The sequence below is a fragment of the Anabrus simplex genome, chromosome 2 (genome assembly GCF_040414725.1).
Source record: "Anabrus simplex isolate iqAnaSimp1 chromosome 2, ASM4041472v1, whole genome shotgun sequence".
NCBI classification, from domain to species: domain Eukaryota; kingdom Metazoa; phylum Arthropoda; class Insecta; order Orthoptera; family Tettigoniidae; genus Anabrus; species Anabrus simplex.
The window spans coordinates 704675587-704701973 of NC_090266.1; the positions used below are offsets into that span (position 1 = coordinate 704675587).

At 40.5% G+C, this 26387-nt stretch overlaps 1 protein-coding gene across 1 annotated transcript in view; it reads left to right on the plus strand.

The window, feature by feature from the left end:
* The window catches only part of LOC136863663 (rho guanine nucleotide exchange factor 11), a 673199-nt gene that overhangs the window by 490937 nt on the left and 155875 nt on the right, over positions 1 to 26387 (plus strand). Inside the window, exon 7 of the mRNA XM_068226029.1 lies at positions 25217 to 25258. Coding sequence (XP_068082130.1) covers positions 25217 to 25258 — 42 coding nt within the window. The remainder of the gene's footprint in view (positions 1 to 25216; positions 25259 to 26387) is intronic.

The window sequence follows — 26387 nt, forward strand, 5'->3', positions numbered from 1 at the left end:
ATTGTTATTATTATTATACTGAGCAGCAGAAAAGAGAATTACGATAATAATAATATTCCTTTTGCTAGGGGCTTTACGTCGCACCGACACAGATAGGTCTTATGGCGACGATGATAATAATGGACTAAGCGTAATAATATTAATGAAATAGTCTAAACTAGTGATATTAAAACTTGAATCATACAATCTACTCTATTTCATACAAAATATTAAATTACAGTAACAATATACATGTCAGTAGCGTTAAAATAACTTAATCTAGTTTATGTAAATGTACTCATTTAAATAACACAAGAAAGAGATAGGAATTTGCCTATGATCAACTCGAAGTACAGTATAAGTCATCCACAAAGGTTCTTACAATTAATTCCTCGATGACTCTTTTTTTCAAAACATCTCCGGGCTCGCTATTCAAACCGGAAAACAGAGGAATTATTTTGACTGTCTGACGCCTGAATAATTTCACAATTATGAGTACAGATTCATTTTTATATTATCTTGCGTTCAATAAAGAAGGGCCGTTAGATCGTGCCTACGACTTCTCTACAGATTTTCCCATACACAATTATATCGCCTTTTTACTTACGAGTCGGCTTTCGTAAATCTGCCTACCTACTTATTTATTTCTTTATTTATTTATTTATTTATTTATTTATTTATTTATTTATTTATATACTACCCTTTTCGCTACTATTTAAACGGTAATTAAAGTAACTGGTTGGATTGCTTTCAAACTTTTTTTGAGTGGCCGTCCACAACTATTGATTCATGATAGAAACACTTAATCATTGAAGATTTTCTTTATTTACTAGCTCATGTGCCCGTGCTTCGCTACGGAATTCTACCTTGTATACGTAATCCTAGGTAAAATACTATACACGTTGTGAGTAAGACTTTATTAGACTGCATTGCTCTTAGAGTTACCCGAGAAACACCACGGAGAAGTCGCTATATGTCGTTTCCCATATAAAGTTCGGGTTGGGGAGTTTTCGTTAAAATGGCAGCCTCATTTCTTACTGCCGGTCACAGTCGAGTTTCGGAGTTTACATTATAATGACAGGCCCCCTTTCCTGCTCCCACTCATATTCGGGTTGGGAGTTTTCATTATGTCAGGCCCACGTTTCCTACTGCCAGTCACAATCGAGTTGGGGAGTTATCATTATAATGGCAGGCCTACTGCCGGTCACACTTATCTTGGGGAGTCATCATTCTAACGGAAAGTCTACTGCCGGTCACACTCGATTTTGAAGTTCTCGTTATTATGGCACAGTTTCTTAACTACAGCCAGTCACAATTGGCTGTGGAGGTTGCCTACTGCCGTTCATATTATGTTGTCCATGGTTGTTCTTGAAGTCACAATCGAGTTGGATTTTGTTTTTCGCAGGATTAATAGTTTATTTTCATTGTAGATCCTAAGAGGTTTTTTTATTGACAGCAGGATTTTTCGCAATGTATTTCTGATTAGCCTCCCTATTAACAACAGGTTTTCTTTCAGCATTTTTTAACTATGTGTGTAATTTTAGAGACACATTTTTAATTGTATCTGTGAATCTAGTGCGGCACTTTCTTCCTCTTTGCTTTTCATAGGATGATGAAACTTTTGAGGTATTTTTTTGAGTCAGAGGGAGAATTCAAGTCATCATCAGGCACAACAGAAAGACACTTATTTTTAGGAAGAGGATGATAATTACTGAGAGGAAATTCCTTGTCAGTTTTGCCAGTGGCAAGCACTGGACCAAAAGGCTTGCAGGGCTGATTAAATCAAGTGATGTAAGAACAGGACAAGCGATAGCGGGGGACAGAATAAGGTATGAGTAGTTCAAAAAATCAAGGGACCGAAACACTTAAAATGTAATATGGTCCTTCCATCAATAACCTCTTCAGGCTGTATTATCACATTCTCTTCACGATACACCACTATATGGCAAGGGTATATCTCACCAGCAGCCAAAATTTCGCAGGTGAGGTGGGAAGGGATATGTAAGCCAGGTACTCAACCATGGTTCAGTATATGTTTCCACACGGCATCACAGTAAACACTTGAAACTATTGCTAGTTTTTAGAAATGTACTGTACGACACTAACCCGCACCTGAGGAGCCAGCGAGTCAGTGCCGTAGATTAAGTAAGATAGGGATTAGAAACAATAGGACCCGTCTCCCTTCGTAGGTACAACATGATGACATGTCATTACGCCACCAGTAGAAATGAGCTCCATACATAACGAATCCTATTACAGAAAGGAAAAGAAAATGGAGTCAGCTATGAGAAACAGGAACACATTATACATGAGCTGAAAGTAAACAGAAAAGAAACCTGGTAGAACAATTATATCGTTCTGACAAAAATGAGTCAGAAAAGTTGAAAAGTATTAAGAGGTGGTAGTGGTGGTGGTGATTACTGTTTTAAGAGGACGTATAACTGGGCAACCATCCTCTGTTAACTTTAACCAGAGGGAAATAATGGAATGGTTGCGACATTTAGAGAAATGAAGATATCGGCCAAAGGAAGACAAAGGCCACGAAGGGCGCAAAAATGAAGGACTCCCTAGGCCCCGGAAACCTAATACCGTCGGGGTCGGAAAAGAACAAGAGTTGACCAAGAGAGGTCGGATAGGATAGATGAAATTGAGGAGCCTGGCACAAGTAGGTGAAAGCAATACCATGACTCAGCTAAAGTGAACGTGGTCGCCAACGCACGATCCAAAAGCTAAGAGTACCTGGGGCCAGTGGATGTTATTCTGCCGTCCCCACCCAAGGAGAAGAGTATTAAGAATAAGAGATATAGATAAAAGAAGAGAAGAAGTGTATGATGTATAAAAGCTGTCTGATAGAGCGCAGAAGTACGCTTAATCGCATTGCTCTACGTGAGACAGGAACACGCAGAAAGGAGCACGTCTGATTGTATCGCTGTAAGTAAGATCACTGACAGTGAGCACCATGCAATTATCTCACAGAATAATATCTTCTTCCTGCAATATTTTTGCATGTCCTACGCAATCTGCCCAAGCGCTCGTTCGTGCGTCTGTTCCTCGCGTCGTAAGACTTAAAATTAGCTTTGTCTCGTCCTTGTATGACAAATTCAACTTTCGCCTATATTAGCCTATGCTATTGTCGAAAAGGGCCGAAGTCTAGATCAGAAGCTGAATTTTTAAAAATCCTTTCTTAGTGCATCTCTGGGGCAGCTTTGTAGATCTTTTGGATTTGGATATATAGTGATCAGTGTCTGAGACATTCCTTTCAAATAGTACTTACTCGTGTTGCAATCTTAGAATTATTATTGTTCGTTCATTTGGTAATAATAATAATAATAATAATAATAATAATAATAATAATAATAATAATAATAATAAAAATTATAATAATAATGGCGTGTGGTCTCCAAAGAGACCTGGTGCAGGTATTTCAAATTGACACCATATAGGCGACCTGCGCATCTGAAATGGATTTGAATTGTGAAGACGGCACAAACATCCAGCCCCGAGCCAGAGGAATTAACTAATGAAAGTTAAAATCCCCGATCCAGCCGGGAATCGAACCCGGAACACTTCAAATCAAAGGTTGGCATGCTAACCATTTAACCATGGAGCCGGACGTTCATCTGATAAAATATCCAGTTATAAGAGCTTTGCAATTTTCAGCTTAGATAAGGTACATTTATTGAATTTAAATTACTTTTCGTAAGAAATTGTTAAATTATCCATCAGTGTATTCCTTCGTCATTAATTTTAGGCTCAATATTGCTAAGATAACGGACAAATTTTCTATCGATACCAGAATAACTTTCTTGTGCGAATACGGACCAAAAATTATCTCCGTTCTTTATCGTACGAAATATAGTTCAAATTATAGACAGTCATGTTTTTACAGCTTCCGTGTGCAAGCTTCTCTAAACGAACTAGGTGGCTCTACAATTCTCTGCTGCTAGCTAGCACCGAAGAACTTTCTGCTAATACGTCTATTGCCTTCAAACACGTAAGTGCTAACTCCAACCACTGTCTTCTAGGTTTTTCCATCTGTTTCATTTACTCTCTACGACCGAGGTCACAAACCTCGAAGATAGTAATACCCTCTTCTACTCGCCATCTACCGTACACTGACTCGTATTCAACGAGCTCATTCCTAACTCAGTCTTCATCATTCCTTCCAGTCTTCTCACTTGATGATACATGCATTCATTCTCAGAACCTATTTTTTCGCCTTTGTTTGTCTGCTATTTGAGGTAAAAGGATTTTCAGTCTTTCATTGAGTATGGCAAGCTAACTGCTGGCATGGGGAATGAGGACTATTGTGCGGTAATTTCCACGATCAATCCTTTGCAATGGCATGAAGATAGAATGGCTGGCCAGACATTCCGCAATGGTTTTAGAATAGAACGTAAAGTTAGTGACTCATAGCCGAGTGCCGGGCGGCGGAGGCCAAAGGTTTCGAGAGGATGGCTTCTCTTAGGAAGGATGGTGGTTCCCTCCTGGAAGAAATGCCACTTGAATCCACCATTCCTCAGGTCAGGAGCACCTGCATAAGGCCTTACTCAGGGTTACAGGTGAAGTCCTCAACAGTCGACTCGGCGGAAAAGATGGAAAGAGCATTTGGGCACACATGTCCTGAAGGCAGATGAGTCTGCAAGGACCAACGTAATCGGATCAAGAGGGCAAGAGAAATTCACCTGATTATTTCTTCCCCACGAGCACATCAGGCAGCAAAGTCAACAAAATGTATGTTACTTTAAAAATTGCTTTACGTCGCACCGACACAGATAGGTGGAGGGTGCGTGCTCAAAGCGTACGTGCTCGAGACGTACAAACTATTTTCGTACTTGATGCGTACAGTATTTCGTATGAACACGATGGACCGTGCTTGAGGCGTACAGCGTTTTTCAAGTTCAGATAGGGAACAGATAACGAGAGAAATCAGAAGCAGTGTTCCCCAAGGAAGCAATTACAGAGTATTTAGAGAACGACCCTTCGGCATCGATATTAAATGAAGCTTTCCAGTAGTATGAACGTCAGATAAAGAACAGTTAAATTAATATCATCAGGAGGGGCTGATAACCTAAATCATCACTTCAAACAACAAACATCATCATCATCGTCATCATCATCAAAAATTGAAGAGACGCAAAAATATAATCTATATAATCTATATAATAATAATAATAATTTAATAATAATAATAATAATAATCTCCAGAGCTGCCGATGGTAGGATTCGAATCCACAACCTCCCGAATGCAAGCTGACAGCTGCGTGAACCAAACCGCCCAGCCACTCGTTAGTCAGGATATATGCTTAAGGTGTAAGAGTTGATATCGCAAAAAATGAGTGTTTTCTCAAAACTACTTCTCTTCACACTTTACCCAGGCTTAGAAATATAACAATCAGATTTTTATTTTTGATATATCAATGAAAATATCTCGTCATTTTCACTAGGAGTCTTCTAATCATTCAAAAATTTTAATATTTACAAAGTGCAGAGGAAACTCCTTGTCAGTACGACTACAATATTAATAGATACAACCAATCAGCTTATTCAAATCTCTGTGTGTAGGCCAGTTCTCTCAAACATACCCTGAGGTCACCGGTTTCTTCCAGTTTTTGCAGCACTCTTTTCAGTCTTTCATCATACCATATGCACATATTTTTCCCCTTGTTGCCAGTCTCTCCTATCTCGTTCCGTTTATTTCAGAAACTTGTGCGAACTGGGTATTGGGGTATTTTCTCCCGATGATATTGTTGATCTTCCTGTGCCAGCCTTCAGCAAAATTATTTGTTCGGTGTTGCTGCCCAAAAACATTCCACAGTTCTAAAGGTACATTTACATTATCAAGCCACTGAGTAACAAAATAGTCTGAAAATGCGGTAACTTCATCTGACTGTGGAGCGTCTGACACGATTATCGGCCAGCCTTCATCAATGAAATCCGGTTGTACTAACGCCAATGCTGCACACATTTTGCAAAACCGTTGAATCTCCACGTTTTCCTTGTACTCTAGTGTCAGTCCGATCTCTTGTATCTTTCCCCAAAGGCACTGATTAAAATGAAAATTGCAGCCGGATAATGCTGCAGTCGGAAAGACGCTTCGTAAAGCGTCGATAACGGTGGTTTCAAAATCGATTTTTATTGTCTCTGGTTTCCATCCACCAGACCAAAAACTGATACCTGTAAAGAGACGTTTGTATGTCTCCTCTGACTTATCCGGAAGCAAAGCGCAAAGTAGGTTAAATATATGTGTCTCGTCTTCGGTTGTACCGATGTCCACATGAATGCTATATGCTCGTAGTTGAGTGAACTGTCTTGGAGAGCTATCAAACGTCCCGTCTATGAAAACGTTCTTGCCGTTATTTATTAAATTGCGAGCTTCTTCCACGACAAATACCATCAGCCTGCAGTCCATAATAGAAGAATCGTCCACTTTCAGAAAGTTACTGCCATTAGGAAAAGTTAATAGTTCGTTGGGAAATCAGAGCTGTTTCTTGGATTCTGATCGGCACCTAGCGCGATTCTTCTTTCTTTGCACAGTGCCGACTTTACTTTTTCATAACGAGGAAACTCGGCAACAAATTCATATCCTTTGTTCTGCAGTTCCTGGAAATAAAATACATAATTATATAGTTTATTCGCATGTCACTGAAGCATAACGTTTATAAGATACTTACACACAAGAATGGCAGTCATTTATTTGTTTCTCTTCCGCTTTATCCCACACCTGTGGGGTCGCGGGTGCGAATGTTTTCGCACGTGTGTATTTGGCCCTGTTTACGCACGGATACCCTTCCTGACGCCAACTCTATATGGAGGGATGTAATCACTATTGCGTGTTCATGTGGTGGTTAGTAGTGTGGTGTGTTGTCTGAATATGAAGAGGAAAGTTTTGGAATACACACAAACACCCAGTCCGCGAGCCAGAAGAATTAATCAAACGCGGTTAAAATCTCCGATCCGGCCGGGAATCAAATCTGGGACCCTCTGAACCGAAGGCCTCAACGCTGACCATTCAGCCAACGAGTCGGACCATTTATAAATATAATGATTGAGATATATAAATAGAAATATACCGGGCGAGTTGGTCGTGCGGCTAGAAGCGCGCGGCTGTGAGCTTGCATTCGGGAGATAGTGGGTTCGAATCCCACTGTAGGTAGTCCTGAAGATGGTTTTCCGTGGTTTCCCATTTTCACACCAGACAAATGCTGGGGCTGTACCGTAATTAAGTCCACGGTGGCTTCCTTCCAACTCCTAGGCCTTTGATATCCCATCGTCGCCAGAAGACCTATCTGTGTCGGTGCGACGTAAAGCCAATAGCAATAAAAAATACAAACATGAAACACCTGATGAACAGGAACTGCATACCTTCATTCTTTTCTTTATTTCGATATCTGCAACATTCGGAATACAAGTATGTTCCCTGTAGCTTCCTTCGATGGTATGATGATCTCCAGTGGTTTTTAACGCTCGAGAACACCGGAACTTCTTCTGTTGTACACAGAGCCACGAAATAAGTCCTTCCCTTTTCCTTGCGTGTCCTGTATCGATATCCGTTTAACACCAAGGATGGTTGTCCCATTCGCGTCTTAATCATTACTGCCCTGCTATCGCTCATTTTATTCTTAACTGATTGCCAAGACAGACGAACGAAGAATGCTGTTTACAAAATGTGAACAGATGCCTGGAATGGGTACGAAACCCCCTTTACTCTGAGAGGAGTTGGATTTCCCAATTAGCTACAGAGAAGTTGTTATCAAAGTTATCCATCCGTACGCCTCGCGCACGTGGAAATTTCGCTGTACGCCTCGAGCACGGAGGCACGGTGGGATAGGAAAAGGCTAGGAGTGGAAAAAACAAAGCTCGTTTATTTTATTTAGAAAGTGCATTAACATGAAATGTGAATACGTTGAACGAATACTGTTAGGTAGTTTTTCAATCTGTCGAACACAAGATAGGTATTCATGTAAACACTAGAACATATCAGGAAAGGGCAACATTTTATGTTGGTCAAGAAGACTCGTGCTGATGTCACTGGCGAGAGTAAATATAAAAACAATCTAAGACAAAACCACTCTCATGATGTCTTCAACGTTCAGAATGTCGGCGCCACATTTGAAAGCGTTCACACTTCACTGCTCTTTTCTCCGGTGCTACATGTCTGACAATGCAAATAATTGCATCGCTGAATGTGGCGGCCTATGTGAACCACACACATAAAAAAATGTTTTGCTTCACCCCTTTGTTTTCGATTAGAGTTACCGCCGTGTTACATAGGGATGAACCTTGTGGCGCTGCGAGATGTACGTGGAATCACCATTGAGCAGTGGAACAATTTGGTCCAACATTAACAGGGTGAATCAATGGGCAGTATGCTAATATGAATTGATGCGCTGCTTTCGGTGGGGTGCAGTAAGCTATGGCGTGCGACTGGCTCGTCGACTCCGCAGTCCCATGAACGGAGTGCTGGGAAACATTGGCTTGGTCATCCCTGATGTACCTGCTGGTTACTTGTTGAATTGTGGCCCCACGGTCACTCCGAACAATGAAGGGCAGCCTTCGCTAGCCTCTAGGATCAACGAGTCTCTGTCGACACACGACTGAACAACGCATCGTGGTTTGCCCTCGTTGCACCACTTTCGATACGTGCTCACAACAGCGATACGCGAGTAGCCCACAAGCCGCTTCGTTTGCTGGTAACAAGGCGCCGAGTCATCAAAATTTGCCCTTTATTAAACGCGGAGAAATCGGCCGATTTTGCCATTCTGACGCCGGAGACACTACTAACAGCAAGCCTTTAGACCTGCCCTATATATTTCATGCTACCAGCATGTCACGAGCTGCTCCCCCCGCTCCGGGAGCGCTAAATATTCGTGGCGCGGGGTGGTCATTATACAATACCTCGTGTGTGTGTGATTGAAATACATGAAGTCCGTTTAACTGGGTATACAAGATATTATTTTTTGCAACATATGTGAAGAAATTGTCAGCTATCTTTAAATTTAAAACTGAATATTAAAATGTCAACGATTTTAATATTTCAGTAACTCTTCTAGGAGGAGTGGTAAACTAAGTCTGCTGTAGCTGGAGGGGCCAGGGACGAGGGAAGTTGCTGCGTAATCCAAGCAGGACTTTGCCTGCTGTCAGGGCGAGGAGGTGAGGGAATCAACTGATAATAGAATAGCGGTGCTCTTCTTGTGCAATCCCCACGTAAACAAATTGCTGTTGTCCTTGAAACCTCACATAAAGGATTGGGATATTTAGACCGGTAGTGCTGTGTAACCTACCTAGTAATTGTGGAAGTCACTAATCGATTGAATGATTGGTTGTTGTTTTAAAGGACAAAAAATTTCTATAATAAGCCCCGGTATGGAAGTATGTGTAAAAACGTTAATACGTTTTCTGTCACTGCCTAAGTGCATGTCACATGGTTCCACCAGGATTTGAACGCAAGGTTCATGGAGAATAGCTAGGAATAGAAAAACAATAACAAAGAATCCTCAATGCGCGGAGGGTTAAGGGATTGATCAAACGGTTAGACATCGGCTTTTCAACGTTGCATCCCAATTTTAAATTTCGGTCGGTGTATGTGAAACTTGTGACGGACAAAGTGAAGGCGGAACAGAGATTTTTCCGCGATCTCCGGTCTTCCTTGTCAATTTCGTTCAGGTAATACTCCATAATCAGTCATTTAACATCGCCCCGAAGGATTAGGTTGAGGTAACAGTCGCCGAGTAATGCTATTATGACAGGAGCTGTTTAAGTCTTGTTGCTGGTGTTGTTGTGTTATTCTCGGTTTATAGTTGAAACTCGTAAGTGGGGCTCTGGGTTTAAACAAGTACAGGATAAATCTCATCCATCAACACACCTGCCAGCCTTAAGTGTCTCAGTTGGCTAATCGTCTTTCTGAACCAAATTCGCGGGTTAAAATGCGACTCAGGTCGGTGGCCTTAAAGGATGTTTTAAAGGAAACAACTCCGTGTCGTTCGCTTCCGGCACGTTAAAGAAATCCTGCGGAAGAAAATTCTGTCATTCCGGCGTCTGGTAAGAAATAACTTTATTTCTATTTGCTTTACGTCGCACCGACACAGATAGGTTTTATGGCGACGAGAGAACTAACATTTAGGACGGACGTAAAGCAAATAATATTATTACTACATTCGAACTGACTTATGTTTGAGCTTTCCTAAGGCAATAACCTATGTAGAATTTTGCATTGAAAGAATTCATTACAAGCCGGGATGAGTGGCTCAGACGGTATAGCTCTGGCTTCTCACCCCAACTTGGCATGTTCGATCCTGGCTCAGTGCGGCTGTATATGAAGGTGGTCAAATACATCAGCTTCGTGTCGGTAGATTTACTGGCGTGTAAAAGATTCCTGCGAGAAAAAATTCTGACACTTCGGCGTCTGCGAAAACCATCAAGAAGTAGTTAGTGGAACGTAAAAAACATTAACATTATCAATAGTATTATTATGATTACTATTATTATTATTAGAATTCATTACAGGTATTTCAAAGATCAGTGGCCTGTTCAATCATGCCTTTTCCACGGACAGAAATTTCCAGTTGCTCTGCCAGACAAGAATCCATACCCTAATATATAGGAAAAGTCCCTAAAATTCATAAAATTAACGGATAATGGAAAAATGAAGTGGTATTAACCGAGTAATAAGTTGACAAGAATGCACAACACAAGATTTTACGTAAAAGTTACAGGGCCTAGACTTAAATTGGGTCGCACAGAAATAGGGGAGAATAAAGCTTAATTATCCTTTACGGAAAATGTCATCCCAGTTATTGATGTCCTTTAAACAAATAAACATACAAGTACATTTAAAAATTAGTTTCTTATTTGTTATGAGTAACTGTTAGTAGTTGGTAGTACAATTTGCTGAAGAGAATTCCAAGCAGAAGAAAATTAGTAGGAGTCGGAAATGAAAAAAATAAACCCTCACTAATTCAAAATGGAAATCAGGTCCTCGGTTTACATAAGGTCTTCAATTTGGCCACCATTAGCCCGAACGCACGCTTCACAGAGACGAAGCTGGCTTCCTCGTACACGTTCACACGTGGAGATTTCGTTCCTTATTGTGACTAAAGCACCGAATACACGCCTTTGGAGGTCTACGGGATCATGCACTTCACTCCTGTACACAATATGGCCCTAGAAATAAAAATCCAAGGAATTCAAATCAATGCTTCTGAGCGGCCACTGAACTAGATCATTTCGACCAATCCACTGACCCGAGAAAGGCGTGTCTAAGTACTCTCGCACCGTCCGAGAAATGTGAAAGGTCGTACCATTGTGAAGAAATCACGTATCTCTTTGCAAGTAACAAAGTCGTAGCTTACGGAGAAGAACTGCTGCTTCGAGGTGTTGAACACGTTACAAGTTTTATGGGTACAACAACTACTCCCTAAGTGTTCGGTGTATAGTACAATGTAGCGAGACACACTCAGCTCACGGTACTCATGTCATAGAGAGCCTCCGACAACGTTTCGGTTAGGAACTACAAATGCTGCTGGCCGGTCAAATGCGATGGGAATACAAAAGGACAAATGATTGTGTTCCCGGTGATTCCTACCCATACGTTCAATGAGAACCTATATTGGAAGCGAATTTTAACATGATAGGGCTTTTCTTCACTCCAAATATGAGTGTTATAGAAATTCAGTATTCCATCACATGTGGAACGTGATTCATTAACAGGTAAAATTCTTGAGAGAAAATCTGTTTGTTGAAGTTGTTGTTTTTTTTCATGAACCACTGACAAAATCGTAGGCTAGGGGGAAGATCTGCTGCTTCTAGTTGTTGAACACGTTGCACGTATTATGGGTACAACAAATGCTCCGTGAGTGTTCCATGCACAATGCAGTGAGACAAACTCACCTCATGGGAATGCCCCCTCGCACTCCTCCTGCTAAGTCTACTACTAAAGAAGTTTTAATTCCGTCCCTGAAGAGGACGGCGGGCCTCCTAGACGGTAACGCCGTCTCTCAGGCCAGGAAGAGATTTGATACCTTGAAGGAGATGTTCGGAGAATTTGAGGGGGTTGGCGGCCTTGGCCTATACTTTGAACTGTGCCAGCATTCGCCTTAGTGCAGAAGAATGGAAAGCAATGGAAAACCATTCTCAGGACAGCCAACGTTGGGGGCTAGCCCCTCTCCGTCTCTCGAATACAGAGGAGTAGAGCTACGGTAGAGCCGTGGGCAGTTGGTCGGTCGGACCACAGAGAAGCCGAAACCTACTCTGCATCCGCCGACGTGCTAAGTCTGCTGGAGCTAGAAGAGTTTGGGACAGGAAGTTGTTGCGTAATCCAAGTATGTTGGCAGGGTTGAGGACCCCAACTAGAGTATGGTTCTAGTGTATGGGACCCTCACCAGGATTACTTGATTCAAGAACTGGAAAAAAATCCAAAGAAAAGCAGCTCGATTTTTTCTGGGTGATTTCCGACAAAAGAGTAGCGTTACAATAATGTTGCAAAGTTTGGGGTGGGAAGAATTGAGAGACTCGACTAAGTGGTATGTTCCGAGCTGTCAGCGGAGAGATGGCGTGGAATGACATTAGTAGACGAATAAGTTTGAGTGGCATCTTTAAAAGTAGGAAAGATCACAATATGAAGATAAAGTTGGAATTCAAGAGGACAAATTGGGGCAAATATTCATTTATAGGAAGGGGAGTTAGGGATTGGAATACTTACCAAGGGAGATGTTCGATAAATGTCCAATTTCTTTGAAATAATTTAAGAAAAGGCAACAGTTAGGGAATCTGCCACCTGGGCGTCTGCCCTAAACGCAGTTCAGTATTGATTGATTGAGTCTACTACATCCAGGATTTCTTCCTCAGCAGCTACAGTAACACACTTTGCTGTCGTGAACAGACCCTTCCCTAAAATAGGGCTGTAGTACTTCAGTGTCTGGAAGTATTTTCAGCATCGTAACAAATTCCGGTCACATGGATATCTTCCATTGGAAATCATTCTCGGAAAAGCCAAACTACGCTTCTACTGTCACATCTCGCTTCACCATAAATTAACAAAATGGCACACATCTCGTGGCTTGAGAAGCCTACCATTTAAAATGTTCACTGTGGGTTTTTTGCTCTAACCGCAGCGCGAACTCGCTGGGTATTTATTATTTTAATGCAATAAAAGATCATCTCATTACCATTTTATTAATTAATTGTATAATCACTAGGTACTGATGTTACGCCATAAAATAATAGTCTGAGTTTAAATTTTAGCTTTGAAAACCCCGTAACATTACTTGGTGGTACGGCGAAAGTATGATTGTTGATTTAATGGTATGCCAGTCTAAAAGTTTTGGAACACCCGTTATAGATCCGTTATTTAATCCTCGGCCCACCCTTCGTGAGATCTGCCGTAGACTCAGAATTTGGAGACAGATCACGTGATTCCACCGCTATGAGTACCACTTACTATTTGTCCGCCTGTACAGTTAATGCCATAAGTACTTTTTTATACAATTTATTTTGAATTGGGTACAGTTAGTTCAGAATTACCATTATACCAATTTTTAGAAACGTTCATACAATTTTAGGTTTTTGTTACATAATTGGATTTGATATGTATAAACATAAGTTCAACCAAATAGTTTGGAAACAAAACTTACAAAAGTATCTAAAACACTCATAATTAAAAGTATTCCAAACAGTTCAGTGGCAAAGAAGGACACTTTTTCTGAGGAATTTGGTCACCTGATAGCTGGAATGGTCCCTCACTGATGTGACTTTGTAAGTCTCTAGCATCCTAGTTAGCCAAACGAGACACGTGTACCAAATGAACCAAGACCGAAGGACATCCATTATGTTGATCAGAGATCAAAAGTAATATAGATGGCGACCAAACGCTGCATCAAGCTGTTGATGTCGGAAAAGTCTCCATCGTTCCTTCCTCAGATGATCCAGAAAGGCGGTGAGTGTGAGGAACATTGGTTGCTTATAGCCTGAAAGGTTATTATGAGTGACAGCGGCTAGAAACCATAGGACTACGTTCCTTTTCTTGCTCGATCGTTGCGGAACGTCATATTGCAGAATCGCTTGTTGGAGAGAATTATCAGACTCTGTACCCTGTAATTTGTTGATAACTTTCAACGTCCATTTCCATATGACAGTAGCATTTAGGCACGTAATAATCCGGTGAACCAAGGTGTCTGTAGAATCACAGAGAGAGCATCTGTCATCCACCAGCTGCTCATGTCTTTTCAGTTTTCACCTGTAGGGATGATTTCATTTAGATAACTGTATACCGACACTCTCCATTCTTGAGGTAGCCACCGATTGCAGCTATTTTCCCAGATTAGTTTCCAGTTCCTAGTGGGGTGTTTTAGTTGATAGTTCGGCTTGAAGTGTCTATTTTGAAGCAGGAAGTTGTAGAGCTGTTTCACGTGATCAAAGGAGCCGTCTAAGACTTGGTCATGCGGAAGCTGTTCAATAATTGCTAGCGCTCTCTTATAACAATATTTGAATTCACGGGTTCTTCGGAAAATGGGATCTTCTTTTATCTGAATGAAGTGACAATCTAAGGATTCTCCCCTCATATGCATTGACTTGATGACGTGTTTGACGAAGAGGGAACTACATTTCAGTTCCACTGCATACAGTCCCAATCCGCCAAGATGTTCCTTTAAGTTTAACTGTTCTCGTCGCACTCTATACCGAAAGCCTTTCCAAAGATAGCAGCCAATTGACATTTCTATGCGTTGACAGATAACATGCGGAGCAGGTAGTATTTGTGCGATGTACCAGATTTTAGATAAGGCGTAAGTGTTAATAAACCAAGTTTTTTGAAATAAATTGAGCCTTCGTGCGAGATTTTCTGCAAACTGGAAGCGAATGCCGTTCAAGAGAGCATTCCAATTTAGTTCTATTGTCTGTAGTATGGTCTTGCAGAAGGTGATATCCAAGATTTTGCACTTGTTTGTCGGAGGAATACCGATCTCATCTGCACGGTGCGTCGCTCCGATCCTAGTGGGAGCAGGGACAACTTTTCAAAGTTTACCTTTGCCCCTGATGCGGTTGAAAATTCCACCAGCACCCGACGCACGTCAGATAGATCATCGCCATCGGTAAGGAGTAACGTCAACTTGTCTGCATAAGCACGCAGCGTAAAGTGTTCATTGTTTACACAATGGCCATTCAGAGTGCTGTCCAGTCTCCCGATAAGTCGTTCCATGGTTAAGATAAAGAGCAACATTGACAGTGGACATCCTTGGCGTACAGACCAATTAATTGGCATTCGACGTGACAAATGGCCGTTGATCAGCAGCCGTGATGTAGCCGAAAGGTACATGCGCTTCAAGGCCGTTACAAGTTGTTCAGGAAACCGAAGATGACTTAGAATTCTCCAAAGATAATTATGCGAAATCCTGTCAAAGGCTTTGCTGAAATCTATGTTTGCAATTGCAGCAGGCTCTTCAGGAAAAGCAGAATAATAAAGAAGTAAGTCACGGACAGCCAACAAATTATGCATAATAATCCTACCTGGACCCCCACACGTTTGCCCAGTACCAATCAGTGTAGGAATAATCTGTTTTATTCTGTTAGCTACCACTTTAGCAAATAATTTATAATCTGTATTTAGGATACTTATTGGTCTATAATCCGACACATATCGGCAGCTTATTGTCTTCGGAATCATTATAATAATGCCTTCCGTAAATGCGGGCGGAAATCCTTCACGGAATGCGTAGTTAAGAACTTGGGTAAGGTCATCTCCAATCATAGACCAGAAGCGTTTGTACCATTCATAAGGGAAGCCATCCATTCCGGACGTCTTATTAGGAGCAGCTTTCTTGAGAACCTTTTCTAATTCCTCTTTGGTGATAGGTCTCATGAGGAAGGAGCGATCGTCTTCATCGACGTATGTTTCTACAAGGGAGAGCATGTTGTCCACACCTATGCCAGACACGTCATCGTCTGCAAACATTTCGTGGAAGTATCGTTCACCCTCGCGTAGCAACTCATCTTTGGAGTTAAGAATGTTCCCCTGAGGGTCTATCCACTGGTGTATAAATTGTCGATTAGCCGATTTACGCATCTTTGCTACGTGATGTAAAGATATCCTTTCCTTGTCCAGGAGGGAAGATCTTTTAACGTGTTGCTGAAGACATTTTAAATGTTGTTCTTTGAGTCGTAAGATGGTCTGTTTAATCGTTTTTATTTCATTGGACACATTTTCTCCACGTTTTTCTTTGGAATGCAAATCGCACATTACCCGCTCATAGAATTCTAGACTATAATGAAGTTCCCGCCGGTGTTCATAATCTATTTCCTTGCCACTGATTTCATAGCCGGTTTCAATTTCTCCATCCACCAGTCCATAATATTCCTATAACGCGAAAGACTGCTTTTGCACTGATGATACGTAACACTAAATCGCTGAACATCTTCCTCAGTCGTAAAAACATGTTTATTCATTTTCCAAATCCCCCTTCCTGGCTTAGAAATGGGTAATTTGGCAACGTTTAACGTGAATATTACGCTATGAGGATAGCTGAATGCAACTGGTACGACTCTACAGTATTCTAGAATATTTGCCTTTATTGCAGAGATATACGCTCTGTCTATCCTAGATTTTGTATCACCGCGGCAAAATGTATATTCAACACGAGAAGCATAAAGTGTCTCCCAGACATCAGCCAATTGCATTATTTGTACTAACATTTGCAGTCCTAGGCAGAAGTTAAAAACACCTGTTGAGTCACGTGGTTGTAAAATGCAATTGAAGTCGCCCATCAGAAGAACAGTATTCGGTGTCGCTATATGTGGTAGAATGTCCTGAGTGAAAAATGAAGTCCATTCCTGTTTAAACAGGGAACCAGATGGACTGTACACGTTAATGATCGTGATATTATTAAAGGAGGCTGATAACATTCTTCCCGTGTGGTCCATTGTAATGTCCGTTAGGTTAATCACTTTCTTATACATAATAGCAGTTCCTCGAGCACTATCACCAATGTTTACTACATAATCGTAATTAAATAAATAGCCTAAATGACTGCTGTTCACTTCTTGTAACAAAAGAATATCAATCAGCAAACGTCCCAACAGACCTAACGTTGTGTCACTTCTCACTCCGTTTATGTTAAGAGTGGCGAAAGTCGTTAGAACTGAAGGTATAACAAGAAGACAGAGTAACGATAGAAACATGAGATTGATAAACGGCAAAAATCACCTTCCCCCAAACTATTTTTATGTGATTTAGTATGGTCTTCCATCCGCTCAACACTTTTCCGAGGCGTACGCAAGCGAGGATCTCTACTACTTTCCACTGTCAATTCGGGTCGCTCTTCGTGGGAGACCGCCTCACGTTGCACCTGTTGTGAAGTCAAGTTACGCTGGCTTTGGTGGGTCTGTGTTATATTACTGTCTTGCTGTTCTACTACTTGATCAGTGTCCATCAGGTCCGAAATGCGTATAGTATTCCCTTGGGAGATAGGTGTAGTAGAAGTGCATACAAAAAGATTGTTGCTGTGATGGATATCATTAACACTCGAACCGTTTTCTGTACTGTTTCCGCAGCACTGATTTTAACCTTCCCTATTCGACCATCCTGTAATGTCATATTGTGTGTACCCTGATAGTTATAAACCAGTCTTTCAAAAACAGTAGTTGATATTACCTTGATGAAGGCGGCATTTTCTAGGTCGTCCAGCTGAATCATTTCTATCTGGTCCTCATTGAGTTTCAAGAAGTGTTGGATCCATTCATGAGTTTCCCATGCCGAAGGTGTGTTGTCTCGTTCGAAGGTACATTTCTAGGTATTTTTACGTGTGAATCTTGTTGCCGTGTTGTTTTCTGCGTAGTTACACAATGAAATCACTTGAATTACAGTTAACTATCAAAGTTATTAGACTTGTTTACAGTACTGTTATACTGTTCAATACAACACACACTGAGAACACTACAACACACACGGAACGCAGGCACGTTACCTTCCTCTCACCGCGTGTAGCGGCCAACTGTGTGTTCGTATCTGAGCTGAAGTACAGTAGTCTGATGTGGCGACAGTGTACTGCAGGGCCTCTCAAACGCCCAAAATCTCACGCGTGCAGAGCGAGGCGCAAGAGCTCCGTGCACTGTGCATCGGTGTCGCTCGGTGCCGCTCGGTATGGCTCGGATCAACGCTTCGTCTCTGGGCTACTCGGCTATGCTCGGCTCTACTCGGCTATACTCGGCTCAACTCAGCCCGGATTTGGAGCGCTACGGCGCAAGTGGGGGAGAGGGAGACAGGCGGAGCGAGCGACAGAGGCGTGAGGAAAGAGAGAGTTAGCGCTATTGCTCCAAATCGAGGAGTGGGGGGTCTGCACTCTGGTCAACCAAGCCAAGTCGTCTTTTGCACCGTGCACAGTGCATGCACCACGCGTATGCACCCTGAGAGGCCCTGGTGTACTGCCTGACATAGGCACGGGCCAACGTTAGCAGAAGATATGTTGACGGCATTTACTCACTCCACGTACTTTGGACGTAAGAGTTGTTGTTTACATCAAGAGGACAATGAAAGTAAACAACTTGATCTAGCCCATACCAGGAGACATTATGCAATCTAAACAATGTGTCTGAACAGCATTATTTGGCAAAAGTATTTACTGGTCTTAAACAATAACCATAATATTCTCTTGTACAATAGGGTTCCGACTGTTTAGAACATTCAGTAAATAATTAAATAAATTCTTTTTGTGAAAATGATGAAGCAAAGGGCTAGGTCTGGAAAGAAAGCAGCCGTGGCCTTATTAAGGTGGGCCTGATGTGAAAATTAGACACCATGGAAAGCCATTCTCAGGCTGCCGATGGTAGGGCTCAATCATACAGTCATCAGAATGCAAAGCTTACTGATACATTAGTAAAAATGCTTGTTAATACATTGTAGACGCTCTGGCGGGTTTTCTAGCACTAGCAGAAGATTTTAAAATCTGCATGCACTTTTTCAATTGTATAGCCTATTCATCACTTTAATCTAAGTTAACTCTAGTACAGATATAAATTATACATTTGTGTATTCTACACTGTTCTTTAAAAAACGTTCGTGTCTTTCTAGCTATATTCCTTGGAAGACAGAATTTCAAAAAAGAAAAAGAAAAGGAAAATCACATTTATAAGACTTCACAAGTTACATATCCGCCTATTGTAAGTTGTGTGGATACTAGCACCTCAAATACATAATAATAATAATAATAATAATAATAATAATAATAATAATAATAATAATAATAATAATGATAATAATAATAATAATAATAATAATAATAATAATAATAATAATAATAATAATAATAAAACTTGTGTCTTCATCCCGAGGTGGTGGAGCTCTTTTCAGGCACAAACAAATGGAGGTAAACTGCACATGCCATTTTAACCACATACCAGCCCTCCTGCCATTCTTAAATCTCTGGCAGTACCGGGAATCGAACCCAAGCCTCCAAGGGCGGCTGCTAATAGTGCTAACCGTTACGCTACGTAAGTGGAAATAATAATAATAATAATAATAATAATAATAATAATAATAATAATAATAATAATAATAATAATAATAATAATGTACATCAGGCGGCAGAGTGCTATCCTTCTCGAGGGTTCGACCCGGCTGCCATGTGGTAAACGAAGGTATCAATATACGCCAGGCTTATGTCAATGGATTTAATGGCAAGTAAAAGAAATCCTGTGTCACCAAATTCCGGTACCACCACATACTCATAAAAGTAGTTAGTGTGTCGTAAGATTATTATTATTATTATTATTATTATTATTATTATTATTATTATTATTATTATTATTATTATTATTATTATTATTATTATTATTATTATTAGAGTTATTGTGCCGTCTCCGCACCAATATTTGGTCATGATGGTTCCTTTAATTTATTTCTCACATTTTCAGTAGTTTATCGTCTCCATAAGACCTATCTGTGTCGGTGCGACGTAAAGCAACTTGGAAAAACTCAGTAGTTTAATTTCCTAACTTCGGTGCTATAGATCAATAATTTGTTTATGATGAGTCATCACCATCAGGCATAAGGCGGGTTGAATCCTCAACAGACAGACTGATATGTAACAACATTGTCTGACTCAGTGAAGAGAGCACTGACCTCCACAGACTGGCCTACATAACAGGGCTGCACAGCTCCTTGGAGCCGAAGATGGTGTGGGGAAATCAGCGGTGTTGAGTAGGGGAATCGACCCTACTGGCTTCTCTAAAACATAAACCGAAAAATGTTTAATGATTTAATTTCTCCTTCACTAATCAAGATAAGGAGTAAATTTTTTGAAGATATATGCTCAGAATACCATCTTTCACCACTAGTTTAAGGGACTACACTCTGTATACAGTAACAGGAGACTGCAGTCAAAAATCTAATCTAAATCTACAGACATCAAGACAGCGTCTTTATGCTTTCTATATACAGTATATATAAATGATGTGAGTAAAGAAATGGAATCAGAGATAAGGCTTTTTGCGGATGATATTATACTATATAGAGTAATAAATAAGTCAGAAGATTGTGAGCAATAGTAAATAGAACTCGAAAATGTTGTGAGATGGAGAGCAGGCAATGGTATGATGATAAACGGGGTTAAAAGTCAGGTTGTGTGTTTCACTAATAGGAAAAGATTTTCATTCTTTTTTCTTCTCTCTTCTACAATTGGCTTTACGTCGCTCCGACACAGACAGGTCTTATGGCGACGATAAACTACTGAAAATGTGAGAAATAAATTAAAGGAACCATTATGACGAACAGGAGAGGAAAGGGCTAGGGGCGGGAAGGAAGGGGCCGTGGCCTTAATTGAGGTACAGCCCGGGTATTTGCCTGGTGTTAAAGTGGGAAACCACGGAAAGCCATCTTTAGGGATGCGGACAGTAGATTTCGAGCCCACTATCTCCCGAATTCAAGCTAACAACTGCGCGCCCCTAACCGCATGGCCAACTCACTCGGTAGTAAACGTCCTCTCGGTTCTAATTACTGCGTTGATGAGGTGAAAGATCCTTTTGGGGATCACTGTAAGTACCTAGGTGTTAATATAAGGAAAGATCTTCATTGGGGTAATCACGTAAATGGGATTTAAATAAAGGGTACAGATCTCTGCACATGGTTATGAGGGTGTTTAGGCGTTGTAGTATGGATGTAAAGGAGAGGGCGTATAAGTCTCTGGTAAGACCCAACTAGAGCATGGTTCCAGTGTATGGGACCCTCACTAGGATTGCTTGAATCGAGAACTGGAAAACATCCAAAGAAAAGCAGCTCGATTTGTTCTGGGTGATTTCCGACAAAAGAGTAGCGTTACAAAAATGCTCCAAAGTTTGGGCTAGGAAGACATGGGACAACTATCGAGGTATGTCATTGATTACTAAACCTGGCAAAGTATTCACCGGCATCTTGGAAGGGAGGGTGCAATGTGGTTGAGAGGAAGTTGGATGAAAACGATTGTGGTTTCAGACCACAGAGAGACTATCAGGATCAGATTTTCAGTATGCGGCAGGTAATTGAAAAATGTTACGAGAGGAATAGACAGTTGTGTTTATGTTTCGTAGATCTAGAGAAAGCATATGACAGGGTACCGAGGAAAAAGATGTTCGCCATACAGGGGGACTATGGAATTAAGGGTAGATTATTAAAATCAGTCAGAGGCATTTATGTTGACAATTGGGCTGCAGTGAGAATTGATGGTAGAATGAGTTCTTGGTTCAGGATACTTACAGGGGTCTTACACAGATAGGTCTTATGGCGACAATGGGACAGGAAGGAGCTAGGAGTGGGAAGGAAGTGGCCGTGGCCTTAATTATGTACAGCCCCAGTATTTACCTTGTGTGAAAATGGGAAACCACGGAAAACCATCTTCAGGGCTGCCGACAGTGGGGTTCGAACCCACTATCTCCTGAATACTGGATAATGGCCGCAATTAAGCGACTGCAGCTATCGAGCTCGATTTTTCAAGTAGAAACAATCACATTATGAAGATAAAGTTGGAATTCAAGAGGACAAATTGGGACAAATATTCGTTTATAGGATGAGGAATTAGGGATTGGAATAATTTACCAAGGGAGATGTTCAATAAATTTCCTAATTCTTTGCAATTTCTTAAGAAAAGACTAGGTAAACAACAGCTAACGATTCTGCCACCTGATCGACCGCCCTAAATGTAGATCATTGATTGATTGATTGATTGATTGATTGATTGATTGATTGATTGATTGATTGATTGATTGATTGATTGATTGATTGATTGATTGATTGATTGATTGATTGATTGATTGATCTCCCATAATCAGTCAAGACATTGATAAACCGTTAGCGCAACTTTTACGTACATTACTGTTCATTCTGCCACTGTGTACTGTGTGTAATCTCAAGGACTATACTGAATATCTAGGAGTCGTTTGACCCCTTGATTTTTACAGCTCGATAAATCAACTCGTGTTAAAATGCGCCCATATTTCTATGGCATACCGTCTTTATAACTACACTTTCAGTTTCAGAGAGATACAATAACATTACAATAGATGTGCCGAATAACTCGTAGTCTCTTCTAATATCCATTTCCGAGCAAATGGCTGTGTGGTTTGGGTCACGTGACTATCAGCTTGCATTCGGGTGATCATGGATTTGAATCCCACTGTAGGCAGCCCTGAAAATGGTTTTCCGTGGTTTCCCATTTTTACACCAGGCAAATGCTGGAGCTGTACTTTAATTAAGGCCGCAGTCGTTTTCCTTCCGACTCCTAGCCTTTTCCGATCCCATTGTCGGCATAAGATCTATCTATGTCGATGCGACATAAAGCAAATTGTAAAAATAATAATATAAAGTCCTCCTCTGTGCTGTAGTGGTTAGAGTGATCAGCTGCCACCCCCGGAGGCCCAGGTTCGATTCCCGACTCTGCCACGAAGTTTGAAAAGTGGTACGATTGCTGGACGGAGTTCACTCAGCCTCGGGAAGTCAACTGAAGGGTTCGATTCCCACCTCAGCCATCCTCGAAGTGGTTTTCCGTGGTTTCCCTCTTCTCCGCCAGGCAAATGCCGGGATGGTACCTAACTTAAGGCCGCGGCCGCATCCTTCCCTCTTCCTTGTGTATCCCTTCCGATCTTCCAATCCCCCCACAAGGCCCCTGTTCACCATAGCAGGTGAGGCGGCCAGGATGAGGTATTGGTCCTCCTCTCCAGTTTTATCTCCACGACCCAAAGTCTCATGGTCCAGAACACTGCCCTTGAGGCGGTAGAGGTGGGATCCCTCGCTGAGTCCGAGAGAAAAACCAACCCTGGAGGGTAAACAGATTAAGAAAGAAAGGAAGAAAGAGAGAAAGTCATAATAATAATAATAATAATAATAATAATAATAATAATAATAATAATAATAATAATAATAATAATAATAATATCCGTTACTTCCAATCTTTCAACTTCATTTATGTCAGAGGCAAGGCTTTCTCGCCCATAATCTATAGAAAGGAAGTATTATCACATACACACAATAAGGCTTTCAGGATATATTTTTAATATCCCCTGATAGCTATAATATGTGAACGATTATTCTTCCTTGTACGGAATACAAGTGTGTTCACTTATTAGGCTACAAAAACCTTTTCTTTTTAATTCTTCATAATGTTACTATGCATGTAAATCATGCTTGTACCGGAGAGTGAGGCGTACGGGTTAGTGGTATTAGCTGCCGCCCTCGGAGGCCCGGGTTCGATTCCCGTGCTGCGAGAAATTTGAGAATACCGGGAGGTCTGGTATGTGGTTGAAATGGTACATGCAGCTCACATCCATTGCGAGTGTGCCTGAAAATAGCTCCACGACCTCGGAATGAGGAAACGAATTTAGTTTACCTGAGAAAAGTTACATTTATGGAGATTTTTGTCCCTCTTCAACACTTCCAGTCTCATTTTGTTTAATTTCAAACTAATTAAATTGTTTCTTCGTTGCAATATATTTCCTTAATATTATTATGAGCCCAAATTTTGTATCTAACCTATACTTATGCATTTATCCACTTTAACTTGTTCTACTTCAATGGGAGATCAGTTTATCTCATACCTCGTTATGGATACAACTAAGAGATTTTTTAGATGTACTAATATGACTCATAAATTATCTGTTCTAATACAGTGCACTGTATAGAGGGAATGCATTAGAAATCAATTGGGGTCCAATAATGTGATAAGATCTCCAATTACGAGTAAGATATATAGATATGAAGTGTTTCTATTAATGATCGTGCTGATTTAACAAAAACATACAGTAACTAGGAGATGATTAGTTGGAAGTGCCTTAGTGTCGTTCTTATTTCATACAATATATAATCGTGTAATCTTTCTTATTAATATATTTAATAAGCTCGCAACGCATACTTTAGGGATCTGGTAAGTTCAGACTAGTTCATAAGTCAACATTAATGTAGCATATTGCAGTTGAAGTACTGAGGGGGATCGGAGCAGTGAAGAGAAGTAAGACAGTAAACAGTGAAGCTCCGATACATATGTACAAGGACAAGATCACTTAGTAACCCATAGAGAAGAATTTCGTTCACACATTACAAGATATCAGGACATCTGGTATAATTCGCTAGAAAGATCACTATTTAAATAGAAGATATTAAAGAGAACTTTACATTGTTTTATATTCAATATTTCAGTTCTTATTTAAACTGGACCATAGTCCACATGACAGCAGAACGCTCTATTTTAATATTTCACATTATTTTGTTTAGTTGGGTTTAATTTGTCTGTCTTTTTGTTATAACTTCTCTTTATTTAGTTATTTTTCCGGGTTGAAACATAATGTTGATTTCTGTACATTACGTACAGTTTACCGACGTTTCGAATACATTGCAGTATTATTTTCGTAAACAGTGAAATACCCCCACTCGATCCGAGGTAATGCCTAGAATCGAGTAGGGGTATTTCAGTCTCATTAACAAAGAATACTGCAATGTATTCGAAACGTCGGCAAACTGTACGCAATGTACAGACAACAACAACAACTTGGTTCAACCCGGAAAATAAAGTACATAATTCTACACGCCGTAGAAGCTTCACTTCTAACTTCTCCTTAGATTCGGTCGATATTTCCCAAAAGTTTTCCCGTAAAAACAGAAAGGTTTCAGCGAATATTTCCTCAAAGTATATTGTGTTTATTTCTATATTGATTTAATTTTCTTTTGCTACAGCATAACTCTAATTCAAAATCTCTCACTAAAATATGGCACTTGTAATTCTATTTTCAGACGTAGACGGCTCCACGACTAGCCTTGCTGTGTCCGACACAGGTGAATACCAAACCTAATTTTAACTAGCTTGTTTGTTTTGCACCAAAGTGGTAATGTATATCATGTATGTTTTGATTATATAGTCGCACACTCATTCAAGATCAAAAATCACCTCATTTATTAGTCTTTTAAAACAAGCACCATCCCACATTCCCTCCTTAAGGAAACATGCCATGAATACACATTGCGTTTCAGTGCGTCCTAAGATATAAGAACTGAGAAATGTCACCAGAATAATTGGAGACTCTTTCAGAGTACAGAGACACGACATTCCCCTGCGAATTAGTCCACATTCATGATACAGCCCCATAATGTCACCCACGGGCACTGTTTCCCCTGTGGGGTCAAATATAATCATCTTCCTTGAGGGTTATTACATAAGATGTTTTACATCAGTAGCGCTCAACATTATAAAGTAAGTGCATGACTAACTTGACTAACGATTTTTTCAAGTACTACACTTGTTTCAGGACCGATGACCTTCGATGTTAGGCCCGTTTAAGCAACAAGCATCATCATCATCATCATCATCAACACTTGTTCCTAAACTTATACTTTCTTTCTTACAGAATAACTTTTTAACATTTGGAATTATCACCATATAACGCAGTCTTGCAAACACTATACTAAATTAGAAATACCTTACTTAAATATAGCTACATTTAACATCTGTCATGACAATTTGTAAACAGACAGAATATTTTGATAGTCTGATTTTTACTTCGTAGGAAAAATGTATTTAATGTACTTCTAGAGACAAACAAATGTATTTGTCTTCCTTCTCTTCACCTAAATCGTTGTACTCAGGGCTTTTTTCTGGCGAAACGCACCGGAACGGCATTCCGGAACCTCTTCGTGGATACAAAACTCTAAAAAATATTTAGACTTCAAATATGATTGTTTTCATGTTAAGAAATTTTAAAAATATTATTTCTACTGTTCCCGCGTTAAATGACCTTAATTGAAAAGGAAATATCGCATATCGCCTTGTTATTTCGAGAATCGAAATCAATCGAAATCGAAAACATACTTGCGGTTTGCGGGCAGCATGGATATACGGTATTCGTTCTTGTTCTTTCTTTGCTCACTTTGTAACTGTTTTGTGTATTGGTCCCAGTTCTAGTTACGT